The 19554-nt window shown below is 36.4% G+C and overlaps 1 protein-coding gene across 1 annotated transcript in view; it reads left to right on the plus strand.

The window, feature by feature from the left end:
* Positions 1 to 17530, plus strand: part of LOC138709964 (von Willebrand factor C and EGF domain-containing protein) — a 260424-nt gene extending 242894 nt beyond the window's left edge. Inside the window, exons 4-6 of the mRNA XM_069840646.1 lie at positions 6607 to 6730; positions 14496 to 14693; positions 16559 to 17530. Of these exons, the coding sequence (XP_069696747.1) occupies positions 6607 to 6730; positions 14496 to 14693; positions 16559 to 16725 (489 nt within the window). The 3' untranslated portion in view covers positions 16726 to 17530. The remainder of the gene's footprint in view (positions 1 to 6606; positions 6731 to 14495; positions 14694 to 16558) is intronic.
* Positions 17531 to 19554: the final 2024 nt, after the last annotated feature.

Here is a 19554-nt window from a genome sequence, read left to right on the forward strand (position 1 = left end):
TGAAGCAGGATGACCAACCTATGAGCACCGGATTCACGAATGCCACACGAGACACCTATCGGGATGGAACTTATTATCGCATAGGTAGCTCGAACAATACATTCATGACTGTCTAAAAAATGTATGAAATCGTCGAAGCCCAAAGTGATGATACTCGTATAACATACATTTGTTACTATTTTTATTAGAAAAGTTGGTCATAAAGTGAAATGAAATTTTTTTCATATAGGTATCGGAAAAAATGATACTCGATACTCGTAATTAGTGTTCCTTGAATGTTTCTATGTGTGTTTCAAGTCCCACTAGTAACATGCACATAATTAGTGAAGTCATTTTCATTGCGCCTGCTATATTGTATGTATTATTTATTCGCACTGCAAATTGGTAAAGACCCGGTGGCAGTGGTAACTAATTACACACAATAATGACAATTAATAAACACAATTAATAAAAAATAAAATTAATAATAAATTAATAATAGTAATAGTAGTAGTAGTAGTAGTAATAATAATAATAATAATAATAATAATAATAATAATAATAATAATTATAATAATAATGCAAATCTAGTCTTTCAGGTAAGGCTCCCTGTAAAGCAGATTTGAATAATTTCAAGGGAAAAATTGTTCCGGGGCCGGGTATTGATCCCGGGACCTCTGGTTGAACGTACCAGCGCTCATTTCAACTGAGCTACCCGGGAACTCCACCCGACACCGTGGAGTTCCCGGGTAGCTCAGTTAGAAAGAGCGCTGGTACGTTGAACCAGAGGTCCCGGGATCGATACCCGGCCCCGGAACAATTTTTCCCTTGAAATTATTCAAATCTGCTTTACAGGGAGCCTTACCTGAAAGACTAGATTTGCATAATATATGCGTCACTGTGTACGTTAACAGAAAACCACAATTCCAAGCCACACAGAGATTGTGTGCACTCGATGTGGGTCTCTAGCGTTTCGTCAGCCCACGCGAGTTGTGTGGATATAAAGGGAAAAGTTGGGACGGTGTCGGGTGGAGTTCCCGGGTAGCTCAGTTGGAAAGAGCGCTGGTACGTTCAACCAGAGGTCCCGGGATCGATACCCGGCCCCGGAACAATTTTTCCCTTGAAATTATTCAAATAATACTAATAATAATAATAATAATAATAATAATAATAATAACAACAATAACAGGGAGCATCCTAAATTAAAGCGCAATCACTTAAAATAACATTTAAAGTAAATCTAATTTGTATCTTAACTCTAAGTTCGAACTAAAACTCACGATTATGATATGTTCATACATGCACAAGTATCTTTTAGCATTACACTCATTTCGCTGTCAACTCACTCACTGCACTGGAACTACGACACATTTCACTGATACTATCCTGATTTTACTAACATTTCAGAAACATTTCACTGTTCAAATACTTCGCACTACCAGTATAAACTGTAAAACTTCACTGACACAAACACACTTCACTTACAAAACACACTTCACTGATACAACACACTTCTTCACTGATACAACACTTCAAATAACAAAACATCAATTACATCATTTAAATAGTGTGTAGGCCTATAATATACTACCGTCTATTAGGAAAGTTCTTAAGCCTATTTTTAAATACATTTTTGGTTATTGGTAAACTTGGAACTTACATGTTATAGTAAGCCATCCCGTTGTTGACATTAAGTGCACTAATTGAGGAGAATACTTGCGCACTAAGACGCAAGATTAGAATCTTACTAAGACGCAAGATTAGAATCCAAAGTTATTAAAGTTTATAATATCATGATAAAATACAGTATATTTAAAAAGACTCGTCTTTTCGCGACATGTAATTCTTTGAAGTACGGATTTCAATTTATCAGATGTTGGTACAGACTTCCATTTCTTGGTTCTTCATATTCCAATTGTAATCAGCACATTGCAAAATACTTTTATAATGTAATTGGAGATTATTAGTTAAAATTAGCTTCTTAATTCTCAAATTAAAGTGATTTATTTTCAAATTGCATAAGAAAAACAAAAGTCACACCTTAACCAAAAGAAAGTGTGTAAATAATGAAATGTACTAACAAATACCTTAGAAATCATAATGCAATTAATCAAAACAACTTTTATTTGAAAACTGGATCACTCTCGTTATCTTATGAATTGTAACAAGTTTGTTGCAACATTATAAGACCTTCCAAGAGACAAAAAGGTCACTTGCTTCCTCGTATACTGTTTTTGGAGAAACCAAATTATATAGTCTATATATACAGGGTATTTAAAAAAAAGTGTCGCATTATTTGCAGGAGGTAGCATAGGTCGAAAATGTAGAAAAATTAACATTCCACTAAAAACTACTATTTTTCCGCAAACCTTTGAATGTCAAGCTTCAAAATCATTCATTTAAATCCGTTCAGCCATTTTCCCGAAATTTCCATTACCAATTCAAATTATGTATAATTCGAGTGACCTTACGAGACAGAATTAAAAGTGATCTACTGAGAAATAAATGGAATGCAAATAAATTTGAAATAAATTCAGAAGTGCTAAAGAAATGAATTCAATACGTTCTGAAGATGCCAAATAACCTTCTATAATTGAAATTACAAACCACATGATAAAATAAATATAGGAAAATGATATAGTCCATACACTGATCCATTTATGTAGTCGCAGAACAGATATTGGACCCAGGATTGCAGAAGGAAGAAGGTAAACCACAAAAATCACACCTCTCAAGCATAACTTCCTGCATGACACACAACTATCACATAATTTGAATCTTAACTTTTCGAAACTAAGATATATTTCGACAACGTTGATGTCCGTTTCTCAATTTCTCATTCTGAGTTACATTTTATACAAACTATGCTTTCACATTTCTGAAGCATAGTTCCTTACACGTTACATAGGCCTACCGTCATAGAAGTGAACCTAAAACATAAGGAATTTTCCAAACTAGACTCGTTCCGACAACTCTGGTTTTCCAGTACTTAAGCTATCGTGATAGTTATATCTTTCAAATCTATAACTTTTTTTATATTTGAATCCAGGGTCCACGTATAGATTCCATGCATCGCTTAAAGATGAATATGATTTCACATAGTTTCAGTAATGTTTACGTTCTAGTAACGAGCAGAAATGCATTATTTTAGGTGTTATTATTTATGTGTGACGGAATGGTAGTTCAGCGATAACTTCAAATTTTCACGCTGTAAATCCGGGTTCAAACCCCGTTAGTTTCAAGTGGATTTTCTTAACGGACAGAGAAGTATAGAATATGTGGAACAGAGTTGCATATTAGAAAATAAGAAGTTCGCTCTCATTGTAGTGAATTTCTACCCCCTGGGAATCAAAAAATAATGCCTGCAGGAAGCTTGAATGAGTTTATTTGTTCAATTCTTCCGTTCTTCAAGAGCAATTTTATTAATAATGCATGAATGCATAGAATCCGCTGAAAATGAAGTTTGTAAGAACATAAACGGATGTGATAAAAATGTGAATGAAAGAAATAAAGCCACAGAAAAAAGTTACACCGATATTATCGGAATTTGGCGTAGGGCAATTACTCAATATTCGCATTCCAGGAGCACTGATATGAAACAAATTACAGATGACATGGAAATGGTGATGAGGGTGAACAATGATGATGATGATGATGGTACTGATGATGAGGACGCGCTTGCTAAAATGATTTGAATAAAATGAGTATAAAGATGATGTTCAAGTTGACATTGATAATGACAGTAGCCTAATGATTATTACAAGGGAATAATGAGTGGTATGCTTAAAGTTATAGTATTACCTTTTGCTTTTACTGTATAGTCGGACCATCGGATCTGTGTCCCCGTAAGATTTGCAAACTGAACCCTAATTCCTTCTCAGCCTCGGTAATTCATTTCTCTCCCTGCATTCCTATCTCTCTCTTTTCTATCTATCTCCCTTTCTGTCCCCCACTACTCACAATTTTGGCCTTCTTGCGGGACAGTTTATAATATCTGCACTTGCAGTCCAGTGTTGTCAACTCAACATGAATACTGTAGCACGGAGTGGCGAAAGAAATATTATTAAGCAAGTACGTAATAGCATTTTGCGATGAAGAGAAACAAACAGGTCAATATCTGTTTCCTATAAATCAAGCAACGAAAAGAGCAACTGATATCACAGGTGAGGCTTATTTTATTTCAATTGATTAGGCCTACATATTTAAATTACTTACTTAACTAATACTAATAATACAACATTTTATGCAATTTATGTAGACAGGTCAGAACTCCTATAAATAAAATCAGGAGAGAGGGAGTCTGTGCAGGAGATGAAAAGCTAGAATCACCAGAGAAGAACAGACGAAGGGAACTTTTAATTATTGTAGATGATATGAACCGATGTATTTTAAGAAGAAAGACACAAGAATGTTATACCGTTCAGAAAGAAGCTTCAACATTGAAGAAATTACTGAAGCTTGCGAGAGAAGTAATAATTTCCAACGTTGGAGAGAAAAACTACGGAAAGTGATTCGAGACATGGGATTTAGGTTTAAAAACTGTAGAAATACAAGATGTATTTTGATTGAAAGAATAATATTGTAGCATGCAGGACCAGTTATTTATGACACCGTTTGACGGAAGTTTGGCAACATCCCTATTCGGCAAGGTTCGTGGCCTGCTGTTTAACGTGGTGGGAGGAAAGCGGGTGGAATGGAGTGAGTACAGGCATTAACTTTTCCAAGAACGACGACAGCGCTGAAGGGGCACAGATCCGATGGTCCGACAATAGAAGATTCTTGAAGTAGAAGTATATACTTCGTTTTCTATGCTTAAACCTGATACTTCTACTACGAAGTATGTGCTACGCGGCGGTAGTATAAACTATCGAGAGTATTCGATTATTATCAATTATCGATTACTTCGGGTTTATCCGCTAAGATTCGTTAGTTTTCACCTTCCATGTATTTATAATGAATTTTTGGTGGGTAAAATTGATTGTCGTCCTTAAACTTCAGTCAATTTAACAAGAAAATGGGCAATTACAACCAAGTGGGAATTGTAAAGAGAGAGATATGGAGAACAACTGCTTACTTACTTACTTACTTACAAATGCCTTTTAAGGAACTCGAAGGTTCATTGCCGCCCTCACATAAGCCCGCCATTGGTCCCTATCCTGTGCAAGATTAATCCAGTCTCTATCATCATATCCCACCTCCCTCAAATCCATTTTAATATTATCCTCCCATCTCCGTTTCGGCCTCCCTAAAGGTCTTTTTCCCTCCGGTCTCCAACTAACACTCTATATGCATTTCTGGATTCGCCCATACGTGCTACATGCCCTACCCATCTCAAACGTCTGGATTTAATGTTCCTAATTATGTCAGGTGAAGAATATAATGCGTGAAGTTCTGCGTTGTGTAACTTTCTCCATTCTCCTGTAACTTCATCCCGCTTAGCCCCAAATATTTTCCTAAGCACCTTATTCTCAAACACCCTTAACCTATGTTCCTCTCTCAAAGTGAGAGTCCAAGTTTCACAACCATACAGAACAACCGGTAATATAACTGTTTTATAAATTCTAACTTTAAGATTTTTGGACAGCAGACTGGATGATAAGGGCTTCTCAACCGAATAATAACACGCATTTCCCATATTTATTCTGCGTTTAATTTCCTCCCGAGTGTCATTTATATTTGTTACTGTTGCTCCAAGATATTTGAATTTTTCCACCTCTTCGAAGGATAAATCTCCAATTTTTATATTTCCATTTCGTACAATATTCTGGTCACGAGACATAATCATATACTTTGTCATGGAGAACAACTGCTGTTTGTTAATCTACTAAAATAATACCCAGCATTAGTGAACAAATTTCAAACTCCTGGCGCAAAAAGTAGCAAAGAAAAAGCCATCCAGGTTATGAACGTTGACGTGGTAAAAAAATTTGACGAAAAGCGAATTATGAAGAAAATAAATAACATGAAATTTAAGTAAAGTCAAATTCGAACAAAATAGTAATAATAATAATAATAATAATAATAATAATAATAATAATAATAATAATAATTACAAAAATTGATCATATGACATTTTTTATTCATAAAACCTAAGATATAACTTCTTATAATCGCGTTCTGATGGTTCTCGTCTTTTCTTGTAGGATTTTCTAGCGTAAATTTATATAAATTCTGCCATTTTGAACTGTACAAACGCTCATGCTAAGCTAACAAAGTCTCAAACAGGGCAAACTACGATTTTTCTTAGTTTATACTTAGATGTAGAAGTATATTCGTCTTGTTATGCATACAAATAGTAGTTTATACTACCAATTCTAGCATAAGCTAAACCGGCCTTCTAGATCAACTTTCTGCTACGCTGGAAAGAATTTACTATTAGTTTTTATACATAAAGATCCTAGTATATACTATGAAAACCTTAGCAACAGCATAAACTTTAACTTTTTGCATACCATCCAATGATCGTTATAACAAAAACGATTATGGTGATCATGATGATAATTTGTAATACTTCTGTGATAGGTTTATAATCATAACAATATAGATGCTGGTAGTGGTGATTAAGATGATTGTAATGACTGTGTTGATGGATCAACTTGAGGGTCACGAAGATGTTGACTGTTGCAGGTGCCGCGCGAGGACCCCTGCGAATTCTGCCTGTGCCTAGACGGAGAGCTGTTCTGCTGGTGGCAGGACTGTCCGCCTTCTAACTCTGGACCCTGCAGATCCAGCCGCTCCTTCTCTGCCTGTGGTAATGTTGATAACCCCTCCAACAAAGCCCTACATCACTCAGATTCTGTTAAGTTACAACTCAGAGGTCTGCATCGGACGTTTTCGCTCGAGCGCCAAGTAGTTCATAGCATAATCCGATAGGTAGCGCACATGCATGATGGGTAAAATTGTCACGAGCGATAAATCCTCGAACGGTATAAGCCGAGCGTTAGACATTCGTTCTTGTTACAGTGATGAACTGTGTAGTAACATCATAGATGTTTATCATTTCAAAACTTCGGAGTGTTTAACTAACCTCTCCATAGTACGACTACAAAACTTTCTTTAAATGTAATATAAATGTTGTAGGTAAATGTGTGTGTGTTTCCCTCCCCCCCCCCACACAGGAGTGATTTTGTTTTTGCCACATCTGATAGATGTTATTGGATGTAAATGTAATTATTATAACCGGAGAACACAATCACGATAATGCAAGAACTGTCTAGTAGTAGTAATAATAATAATAATAATAATAATAATAATATTATTATTAATAATATCTAATAGTTAGTGTATCAATCTTTGCGTCTGTAACAGTTGTGCAGCATGATTATTCGTTTTATTATCTCTGTACTAATATTGTTATTAATCTGCTGCTATATCAATCATATTTTGTAAAACGTTTCTTCATTGTCGCAGTATATAGGCGGAACACTGTGTATGGACCTATCATATTATATTTGTGGTAAATCAAATATTGAATAATTATTAATTAGCAATAATAAATGTATATCGAAGTTTTTCATACTATTTTATTTATAAATTCATGTTCCTGTTTTGGTACGTTCCATTGACTGTTCCATTAAACGTTTGTCATAAACGCAGAAAATAAAGTCTTATTTTTACCGTGTGAGCAAAACATATGTGTATCTTATCTGTCGCCTTCCATACAAGATAAGACATGTCGGTGAGATGACCTTGTACTGTGCTTCTATTTATTACGAGCGTATCACGACCGATCGTATCTCACTCGAGGGTGCGACACTCGACCGAGTTCAAGCGAGCGGTTTAACTCCAATGCAACACTCTGTACAACAAACCTGAACTCGTTTATTGTACATTCCTTTGTGCAACATTTACTTATCATATACTTTTATTTAACTCCCTGGAAAATACTTTAAGTTTGATGAAAGTAATTCAATCAGAGGTCTACAAATTAAAACTTAGAAGGAAAAACCTCAAAGACACACGACTGAAATCGAGTGAAAAAGTTGTATAACTAATACTGTTACTAAGTTGCGAATCAAGACGTCTTAGCCAACTGCTAAGCTCCGGCTGTAAGCGCGCTTACCTACTGATCCGAAGCTGCACTAGAGCGCAAGTTTTATTCCCGATTTTTCCGTGGTTTTCTCTAACTGAAAGACCATTCTCCAATCTTTCCTATTTTCCGCTTTCCTCTTAACCTCCTCATACGATCTATATGTCTTAGTGTTGTTTAGCATCTGATGTTTTCTTCTCATTGCGAATCCTCGGCCTCAAGTACTCCAAAACCATCTCACTATCGCCAATTCCATCCACGTTGTATAACCTAATAGTTGATACAGTGACGTTATATAACAGATTAAAAGCAGATTCTTTATACACAGACAGTATTTGGAATTATTGGGAACAGTTGAAATTTTAATCTGTAATTACACAATTTTATTAACAGTAGAGGAAGTGGTGGTAATATGGAACCTGTATTTATTATGGAACCCGTAGCTGCTGTCTCTGCAAAGTGTAAACATCTGGTGATTGACATTTCTATTGCTTGTATACTATGCACCTACAGCTCAGTAGCGTTCCCAGCAGCGTGAGTGAAGCAGTGTGTTTGTGAGAATATTTTTTCAATTACAGTGCATTTCAAAACTTTTGCAGGTATGTGTACTGTAAACTGTACAGGTTATATATGCATCCTTTTACCTTAATAATTGCTGTATTTCATAGACGAGGGATTGTCCTTTTATCTACTATAATATGTTTTGCTTCGCATTGCAATGGCCGTTACATAACCTGACAAAAATTTCAATATGACAGTGTCGTTAATATGGAACCCTCGCTACGACATAGCTGAAGTTTTTGGCCGAGCTTATCTTAAGGTTCAGAGTGGTGAGATAGCTCTGAATGGATTTCGTGGTACCGGGATCTACCCTTTAAACAGAGGCATTTTCAGTGATGTGGACTTCATTGCTTCTGGAAATGGGAGTTGGGAATCTGCATTTCTGATACTTCAGAACTTACCATCGCACCTGGAGAACCATAGCCACGACAAGCAGATGCTGAATGCTCCTACTGTGGAGTTAAATTTTCACAGGACACTGGGGTGAACTGTGGGTTCAGTGTCAGATGTGTGAAATGTGGTACCACACAGAGTGTGCGGGTTGTGAGAGGGTAAATTTGTTTGTGATTATCGTAAGTGAAAGAAACTCAAAAGGTTTTTACATAGTTGAAGAGTCTGCTATTATATAATGACTCAAAGTGTGCCTTTTGTTTTCTTAATTTGTGTTTACTGCCGTTATGTTGTTTGTGTATTGTATCAGGTAGTGTTGTAAGATTGTTTACATTTTGTTGTAAGATTGTTTTCATTTTGCTAGAGGGGTTCCATATTACCCACACAAATTCAATACCTCGTTAGTTGACAAACTTAAATAAAATACAATTTTCTCGAAGTACTTTTTTTTTGGTAAGTACCAGAACTGTATATAAGAACTATGTAAATCAGCTTTCAAGTGGCATTAAAATAATTCAAAAAGTTTTCAAAAGCAAACTGCAAATACAGAAAAACAAAATGGGGTTCCATATTACCACCACTTCCTCTAATCTCACTAGAGGTTTTGATTTATCTAAAGAAAATCAATACTCGAGTGGGATTTAATTGACTATTACACGATTAGAAGAAAGTATATAAAGATTAGAAGAAATAAAGTACTCTAATACAATAAAATATTAATTGGCTTACGAAAATACTGAACTGTCTTCAAATGTATTATTGTACCATCTCAACATTACAAATATTTCGGTAGATGGCACTAGTGTGTTATGATAAGCTGTTTTCTTATCATCAGTTGTGCCAACTATAGAATCTACATTAAACTCTACGGACGGTTACTAGTCAAGAAGGCTTTGTTGATTCAGTTTCATTTTTATTAAAACAGTTACATTCCACTTTAATTATCCGGATCCCAGTAAGCTATAACGTAACCTAAATAATATAAACAAGTGTTAGAAAAGTTTTAATTAGTGATGATGAAATGAACAAGAAAACTTAATTAAGAGTGATGAAATCAAAAATAAACATGAATAATTTTAAAAGGAACAATTATTGAAAGTACAATTTTCAAATTTGAATTTTTTAGTGGTTGGTGGTTCAGTTGATGTTACATTGGACGTGTGCGTAAAAGAAGTGGAACTTCGTGATGTACATGGTGCATTTCTCAACTTATTCCGGATTTCAGAATGGTGCTCTTCATTTATTTGTTAATAGGGTTTCAGGGAAGATGCATAGCTATGACCAGCGATCTTTATTAATTTTTGTTCTTGAATGCCAATTCGAGTCATATGTGAAACTGCTGTGCATTGACTGGAGTGATTTGTAATTTTCTATTTTTTGACGTCCAGACCAGTGCAGTTTGAAATGTTGGCAAACAAAGAAACAAATGCTAGGGTAGTGATAAAAACAAACAAATACTAGGGAAGCTATAAAATTAAATAAATGCTAGGGAAACGATAAAATTGTACGATAAGCAGCCATGATTGGTTGAAAGACGTCCTTTCGTACCGTTTTATTGGTCAAAAATAGTGTGACACAGTAAAAGTGTAATAGTCTCAGTATTTTGAGTGACGAAGCAAAAGTATGTTAACGACAAACCATCAAAATCCGCAAACCCAAAATAACATAACAAAAGCTGGGCTCATCGTAAATTTGCTGAATCGGAGCATACAGTTATATTTCATTCATTGCTACCGATGATTCGAGATATTACCGGTACATGCAAATGGCATTCAACACAATCTGCGGATAGAATTTCTCACAAGATCTAGAATTATCGCACAATGAACTTCACTTAATTGCAACCATGGTATAGGCCTAGATGTGATATATCTGTTTCAATAACGAATGCATGTCACTGTATGCTGCATGTAACAGATGACTAACCGATTATTGTGATTTATGTGACACCACATGTTTGAAGCACTCAGAAACTACGGCACAATTCAGCCTCTTTAAAAGTCTCTCTGTGAAACTTATTGACGTAACATAAGTAAAGTCAAATCGTCGCGTGAATGCAAGAACTAGGTAACTCGAAATTTGCGTTTTTTAGTTACCTCTTTTATAGCATAGCAAAAATCGCACAAAATGTAATCCAAGAACTAGGTAACTGATCGAACGATACCAGCGACATCTATTTTCCAATATAACAAATAGGTAAAAGAAAACGAGACATATTCCTTAGTGCAATAAATAAGTAAATAGGCAATGTCACAAAATATGAAAAATCAATTTACCTAGTTCTTTCATTCAGGTGACGAAATTAATTTGGCCTTAAATTTCATTCGTCGTAAATATAATGAAGACTTCAGTAAATTTACCAAGATTTGCTTACATATAACATGGAGTAACTGAGAATAAGCTTCATAATTCGGAAATTACGTGCAGTTCAATTATTATAGAGCACTTCAATTCCGAAACGTCGTTTACAGTTAGGCCTATTCCCTTCGAGACGCGATTTAAATGCTTCAACCCCACAACACAATAGGTTGTCTTCACTACATTTCCTACAGTGTTGTGAAATCATATCATCATATATAGGTGTATCGAAAAAAGTGAACAATAATTTGTACTCAGTAGCTAGCTAGTTAAAAAAAAACATTTAATACTTCAGACATGGTTTCCTCATATGTATAGAAGAAAAGATGGTTATATCAACATAGGTCCGGAAATGCAAGTATCATTATAGTGCCCTCCAATATGTTCGTTTGTTGAAATTATTTTCATGCATTTTGTTTGTATTTCCTCATATGAACTATGAACTATTCAGAATAGTGCTGCTTATGATTAGGTTTTTCTCCGGAGCGGTTGTTTGCGCGCTTTTATTCGAAGTCCTCCGGTTACCTCCGATTGATGCCGCGCAGTTTGTATATGTGCTGTGGCGCAGACGTACACTTTCCGCTGAGCATTCCTTTAATAGGATCAGGTAGTGATTGGAGTCCGCTGACGTCCGCGTATCTTTTAAAATAAGTTGTAATTTGTTGTTGTTTATTCTCTCTTTTATGTTTATCTCTCTCGCTTTCTTCGGCTCTTTTTTTTTTTCTTGTTTTACTTGAAGTGCTGCGTTAGCTGACAGATTTTTTTTTTTTTTTTTTTTTTCCAGTTTTGAAATTCATAGCATTAGTATTAGTATTATGTCATTGATCAAATTAATAACATTAAATCTATTTGCAAAACTAATGCAGATGTAAAGCTTTTCAGTAGCTAATGTAAACATTTATACTATAGTTCTCCTGGAAACACTCGTTTATTTGCAAACAGTTTCTGTCAATTATTATTCTAATCGGTTTAGTTTAACGTAAAAATATTAAGGGAGTTTAAGAATGGAACAAAAGAAACGTGTGGTATCAGTGGGTTAAAGTTTACTGTCCAAAATAACTTATTCATATTCTTCGCCGGACAGGATTGTGATCATTGTGTTAAAGAGTGTCAGTATTTGAACTGCCGCTTCTGAAGCGCGCCACTCCCTCCCTGTAATAAAAATATAAGCGGATATCAACTTAAGGATAATTGCAATTATATTGTTATTACACGTTTCTTTAGTTTCATTCAGAAACTCAATATTTTAATCTAAACAATAAAATATAACTCAAGTTGTCTAAACAGTAAAATATAACTCAAGTTGTCTTTTAAATATTTCATATATTTTTATTGCCTCGAAAGTTACGTTTTAGAGAAATTTCAAGATTTTTTTCTATACTGTGGGCCTTTGGGAACAATAGAACTAAAAAACTTTAAATAGAAATCAAATCAAATGCTTTTCGTAATTGTTTTTGTCGGCGCTTTCATCAAGTTCGCGACTGTGCGATCGCTTCAAATGGTCTAACAAATTCGAAGTTCCATCACCCTTAGAGTAAATTCGCTCACAAAGTTTACACCGTACGACTTTATTATTATCTTCAACTAAATTAAAGAATTTCCATGAGACCGATATCCGATTTGGTGCCATTTTATTCCACTCACAACTACCGTCACTCCGTACGCGTCGGTCGTCCTTGAGCTAACTGTCGCTTCTCTCCGAACCACCGCATTCCTCCGTATGTCCCCTGTTCCACCTACGGCAGTACCGGAGATCACCGGTGGAGAGCTTTATTCGTAATCTCCGATTCCTCCGCGGTAGTAGTCACTCCGATGAACAGCACTAATTCAGAATGTCTACATCCTGCCTGAGTAAAATCCACAGCTCTTCGTCTCATCGAGATGAGAAAATGCTTGGCCTCCACGCTCACCAGATCTCAACCCATTTCACTTCATTCTGTGGGGGCATTTAAATTTCTTGGTGTTTTTTATATCTTTAAATACTGATGGAATTATTATGCTCCGTCAAGGCTGTCACACAATAAGAACGATGTCAAGAATTTGAAAGCATGTTCGGATCTCGATGAGACGACGAACTTCGGTCTGTATTCATATAGGCGGCCGACATCTAAGGAGATGTGAATAGAATGCATCATAATAGTTTCAGATGGTACATAATTGGTCTTTTGTATTGTATTGTATTTATTAACATTCCATGGTATTCTTACATTGCTTTACAGCTAGAATATGGAACAAGTCAAAAAACTTAATACTATTATAAAGTCTTAATTTATAGTCACAGTCTAGATGAAATATATATACAGACGAGATTTACAATATAGTCTACTAGTATAACACATAGTTTTAGTATCAATTTCATGAAGTGTTATTGAATGTCATGAATTCACCTACAGAATAGAAGGCGTGAGAAATTAGGTACTTCTTTAATTTGGCCCTAAATAATCTTATGTTTTGAGTTTCATTTTTTATATCGATAGGGAGGCTATTAAAAATTTTTACTGCCATATAACGCACTCCTTTTTGGTAGCACGATAGACTTGCCGATGGAGTATGAAAGTCATTTTTTACGTGTATTTATGCTATGAACTGTTGAATTAGTTACAAAGCTTTCACGAGTACATACGAGGAAGACTATTAATGAAAAGATATACTGACAAGCCATAGGCATTATTTGTAGTTTTTTTTTAAATAGTCCTACACGATTCCCCAGATTTGACACCTACTATTATTCTAATTACTCTTTTTTGTAATAGAAATATACTGTTACTATCTGTGGAATTTCCCCAGAATATTATTCCAAAACTCATTACCGAGTGGAAGTATGCAAAATATATTGTTTTTAAGGTATTGATATTTACTATCTTTTGCATAGATCTAATAGCAAAACATGCTGAATTTAGTTTGGGGTAATTTCTTTAATATGATTTTTCTGTTATTTCTTCTCCTGTTTCTATTTTTCTTCTCGAAGCTGAGTTTCTATCAAGTCTTAGGATGTCTCCTTCTTGCAAACTAACGCTTCCTGAATATGTCGCAGTGACGTTTAAACCTCTTCCACGCTTTCACCCTTTGCCTTGTAGAATTCTGCCTCGAGCAGGGCCGGCGTAAACATAATCACCAACGCTCTTGGCATTCAATAGAAGGGTGAGGGCTGAAGTCTGGCTGCGGCTTGCTGTTACAGCGAACGCGTCGTCGACGCATGACACGACCACGGCCACCCCCGAAGCCACGGTGACCTCCGCTGGCAGCAGCGCGACCTCTCCGCTCACCTCCAACGGCCACCAGCTGACGGAGATGACGCAGCTGACCACCCTGCCCAGCGCCACCACCGCCACGGCCTCCCCGCGCTCCACCGCACCTACAACCTGCTACGTAATGGGTACGTCAGTGTCGAATTGTATTCCTGTGTTCTCATGAACTGTTTCATGAACTACGTGCTTTTACATTGTCGGTCACATATCGTATATTCTTCTACAGAACGATACATATAAACCTTAACACTTTTAATCACGTAACTTCTCAACCAATGATAGCAAACGTCTGTGTGTAATCTGTTGTTAATTACAGAGTAACTGTGGGAGATTCCTCAGAGTAAATGTTGAAAATGTCGTCCACTTGCGTCCGTACATAATAATTTGACGTGCTCGTCGCACCATATTCTGTGACGTTCTCCGAAGTGTATCCTCGTCAGTATTGTTGATTTCTAGAGCATTCATTTTTAGCCCCATAACATGACATACAGTGAATGTTAAGTTAGCTGTACGGAGTATGGATGACGTCACTTGACCTCGCGAACGTACGGATCACATATAAAATAGTTGCGGAGTTGTAAGACAGACCGTCCACGTAGAGCACACAGCGAACGTATCTTTAGTTGTACAAGGTCAGTGAATTCACAATGCCGAAAGCAAAACGTTCTTTACAGAATCGTTTGAATAAGATTGTGGAGGACTTTGAAAATGAACATATAAAGTCACATGCCGACTCTATAATATGTGTTCTGTGTAAGACGTCAATAAGGGGAAGTAAAAGTAAATAGTTGAAACAACACTGTAATTCGAAGAAATATATTTACCACGTAAATTTGTTCACCAGGGTAGGCAATGAACAATCGACCATCTCTACTAACAATCAGGTTAAGGACTCGGAATTTTACAGAGATTTATGTGGAAAGATGGTTAAATATAGTATATCATTTCACAATTTTTCAAATAGCACTACACACTTTAATCATGTTATATTGATTACACACATTAAGACGAGTTCAAAAATGTATCACAATGTCACCTTCCTAATCAATAACAACAACAAAACGAAACAAAAACGTACTTCCAATGTGATAATGTTATGCTTTGAGAGTCACAGAAGATGTTCCAAATGCTGATTATTCACATTAATGCACATTCGAAGGCGTTCCCCGAAAGACCGTATGACTGCCCGGCATGTTGCTGGCTGAATGGACACACAAGCCTGTCGAATGCTTTGCTGCATGTCGTCTGGTGTTGTCAGAATGTTCTGGTACACACTGTCCTTTACTGTTTCCCACAAGAAGAAGTCGAGTGGCGACAGGTCCGGAGAACGTGCAGGCCACTGTACGTGGATTGTGGCATCGACAGTTGTTGTGGTTTGTTTACATGTTAAGACAGCAAACACACAACACACGACGTGTATGGACATCAGTCGTCTTTCGTTATGTGTAAGTTAATGCACAAGATGAATGGGGCACCATAACAAACGGCACATTCTGATGGCATTCATTTTGCATTTTGTTGTTGTTATTGATTGGGAAGGTGACATTGAGATACATTTTTGAACTCGTCTTAATGTGTGTATTCAATGTAACATGATTAAAGTAGATAGTAGATGTATTTTTTTTTTGTATGTGATTTGATCCTGGTTGAGTGGAAGAGAAGGCTTGATGGCCTAAACTCTGCCAAGGAAAATAAAATTATTATTATTATTATTAGTAGTAGTAGTAGTAGTAGTAGTAGTAGTAGTAGTAGTAGTAGTAGTAGTAGTAGTAGTAGTAGTGCTATTTGAAAAATTGATGACATCACATGTATCTTGTACCATAATGTAGTTACATGCACCAAATCTCTACACTCATGTTAGCCCCTCGTTCTAACATAACTCTCAAAAACAAAAATTCCAATACCTATCCAAACAAAAAAGTTATAATAGGTGCACAAGATAAATGGGACACATGTAGCGTACGGATAAGTGATACTGTACGTCGTTTCGCAGGCACGGAGTACAAGGTGGGAGAGGTGCTTCCCCGAGACACAGGGACGTGCCTGGAGTGCGTGTGTGACAACGAGGCCAGGGTCACGTGCAGCCCCAAGGACTGCGCCACGCACGACGACTACAGGTCCAGCAGCAGTCTGGACATGTTCGACGTGGACACGTTCTAATGCGTCTTCAGGCAATGAGCGAGCTCAGACTTCAAACTTCACGGCGCAAGCGCGAGGGACCGGTTCGTAACGTCACACGAGCGGCGTTGCTCAGTATGTAAGGTTCTGCTTAGCACAATGCATTCCTAGTGCCGTGAAACATAAATATCAGTTCCCCACATTCGTTCACTCCTCATTTGTTACGTTTTATGATGCACCATAACATTCAGCGAAGTTTTATTAATATAGGAATAGTAAATAGCCTAATTATTATTGATTAACTAGGAAAAGACTTCATAGCACCCGACGATGTAGAACAATGTCTCTGTAATTTCTAATAAGAGGGATACAATCATGTTATATGTTAGTTGATAAATTTATTACGTCGAATCTCGTCGCTCCCGAATATCTAACTTCTGGGCTATCCCATAGCTAATTTAGTGAGTTACCAACTCTTTAAAATATGCCATCAGGGATGCAAGAGACATAACTGAACCTCTTGGTGTTCACATCAAAGAAAACCTAACCGATGAGAGCCGGAAGACTATTCTGGTAAAAGATGTGAATTCGTAAGCGGCGAATTAACTAAAAGGCTCGTCGACGGACATTTTCTCGTAGACCAGCGGTGACCAGAACTCGAACCTCAGTGATTACATGCGACAGACAACCTATGAAGTAAGGAGACGAAGGAAACGTACTTGGCATGAAAACTACAACCAGTGGTGGTTCCTGTACTAACATCTTGATCAATCCCGCAGATAAAAATCTCAAGCTTTGCTGTATCAGTAATGTCACTGCTGTCATCAAGAGCCAGTGAATAATATACAAATTTTCTTCCTTCTTTTTCTTAACCTTCCTCTTGAATATAATCAGGAATTGTCTAAATTCTTCTCTCGATACTTGGTCGAGAAATTCGTAGTTTTTCAAAATTAAAAACTTCCTATGAACAAGTTATTTAAGCTATTTTAATCATTACTCTTTCGAGAAATTCTGTTCTATTAAAAGGCTTTAGAACAAGAGATATTTCAAAGCCCATTAGGTAGCTAACTTCCTTACATTTATTTATGTCATCTTTCTCTTCCTGGGTATGATTTAAGACATGTCAATTCCTGGCGTTTAACAGTTTGCTGGCACATAATATTGAATCAGTTTTTCTATAATATTATTATTAAATGAATAACTAATAAATAGTTACTCTCATCTAAAGGTTAAGAAGATTAAAATTGAGATAAAACCTAATAATTTTATCATTCTAGGGAGAAGATCTAAAAATATCAATATTCATGCACGTACAGAAGAATTATAGAAATATATACTTAGTGGTCAATAATAATAATAATAATAATAATAATAATAATAATAATAATAATAATAATAATAATAATGATACACTATTGAGATTGGCAATTAATGCTTCTATACTCCTAATTGAACCGTTGAGCAAAGAAAACATATTACATTTTGTCCGACAGAACAACAAAGAAGTTCTCCTCATTCTGTATGAAACTACCTTTTACTGCTTGTAGAGACAGAGTTTGTAGAGCGACATAATACCACCACTGCTTGCCTTCAGTACGTGAATGAAACACACAGCAATGTACCCGTTTGAATTCTGTGATTACACGATGTAATCACGACACCCGCTTTGGTCACCGCTGTCTTAGACCAATAGCAATTTCTACCACTACAAAGTATATTTGATAAAAGACTGACCTATGGCATTCAATACGTTAGGGTATTTATTATACGTTAACGAGAGCTACAAGCGAAAGAAATATTCGTAAGTTTCTTCGTTTATCTTTATGCCTAAGACAATAGTGGGAATTTGATTATTTTCATAATACTGTGAATTACTAAATACAGTGTATATATATATCATTTAGTTTCAGCCGCAACCCCAACTGGGAGGATCAGAATTTTTATTAAGCGTTATGCTCCTTTACTGTAGTTCAGGTTATCTGTCTACCTCTTTCTACTCTTTTCTACTGGTGGATGTAAGAATAAATTCATCTTACCTTTCATCCGCCCTCTTTCTAGAGCGGTCGTTAGAAACAAGGAGATTTCTTACACAGGTAGGCTAAGAGTTTAGGATTGATATTAGAGGAGAAAATTTCGCTCCGGCGCGGCGCCGGGGATCGAACCCGGGTCCTTGGTTCTACGTACCAAGCGCTCTAACCACTGAGCTATGCCGAAGTTCAATCCACAGCACCGAATCGAATCCCCCTCCTCTAGTGTTTTTCCCTTTGTGGCCATACTCCATATTCGACATATATGTTGACATGTTATATTAAGTCAACTGCCATTATACAAGGAGCGCATTCAACTGAGTGACTTAGTGGCCGGGATTCCACAGTAATATGCACCGTTGGGCTAAAAGAATATAAATTGTTACCATAACAGTAAAATTCTGTAGGACCAAAAAATTAATCTTTACGCAGATTCTTCGCCCAACAGTGCATATACTGTGAAATCCCGGCCAGCAAGTCACTCAGTTGAGTGCGCAGTGGACTTAATATAACATGTCAACATATATGTCGAACATGGATTAAGGCCACAAAGAGAAAAACAATAGATTAGGGGAATTCGATCCGGTGTTATGGATTGAACTTCGGGGTAGCTCAATGGTTAGAGCGCTTGGTACGTAGAACCAAGGATCCGGGTTCGATCCCCGGCGCCGGAGCGAATTTTTCTCCTCCAATATCAATTGTTACCATAACAGATAAATTCTGTAAGACCAAAAAATTAATCTTTATGTAAGAGTTTAGGAGCCAAACGGGACGTTATCTGAGATAAATCAATATTTGAAATCTTGTTCATTCTGCATAAAGAAAAGAGTTTTTCAGTTTACAG

Source organism: Periplaneta americana, chromosome 12 (genome assembly GCF_040183065.1).
Source record: "Periplaneta americana isolate PAMFEO1 chromosome 12, P.americana_PAMFEO1_priV1, whole genome shotgun sequence".
Classification (NCBI taxonomy): domain Eukaryota; kingdom Metazoa; phylum Arthropoda; class Insecta; order Blattodea; family Blattidae; genus Periplaneta; species Periplaneta americana.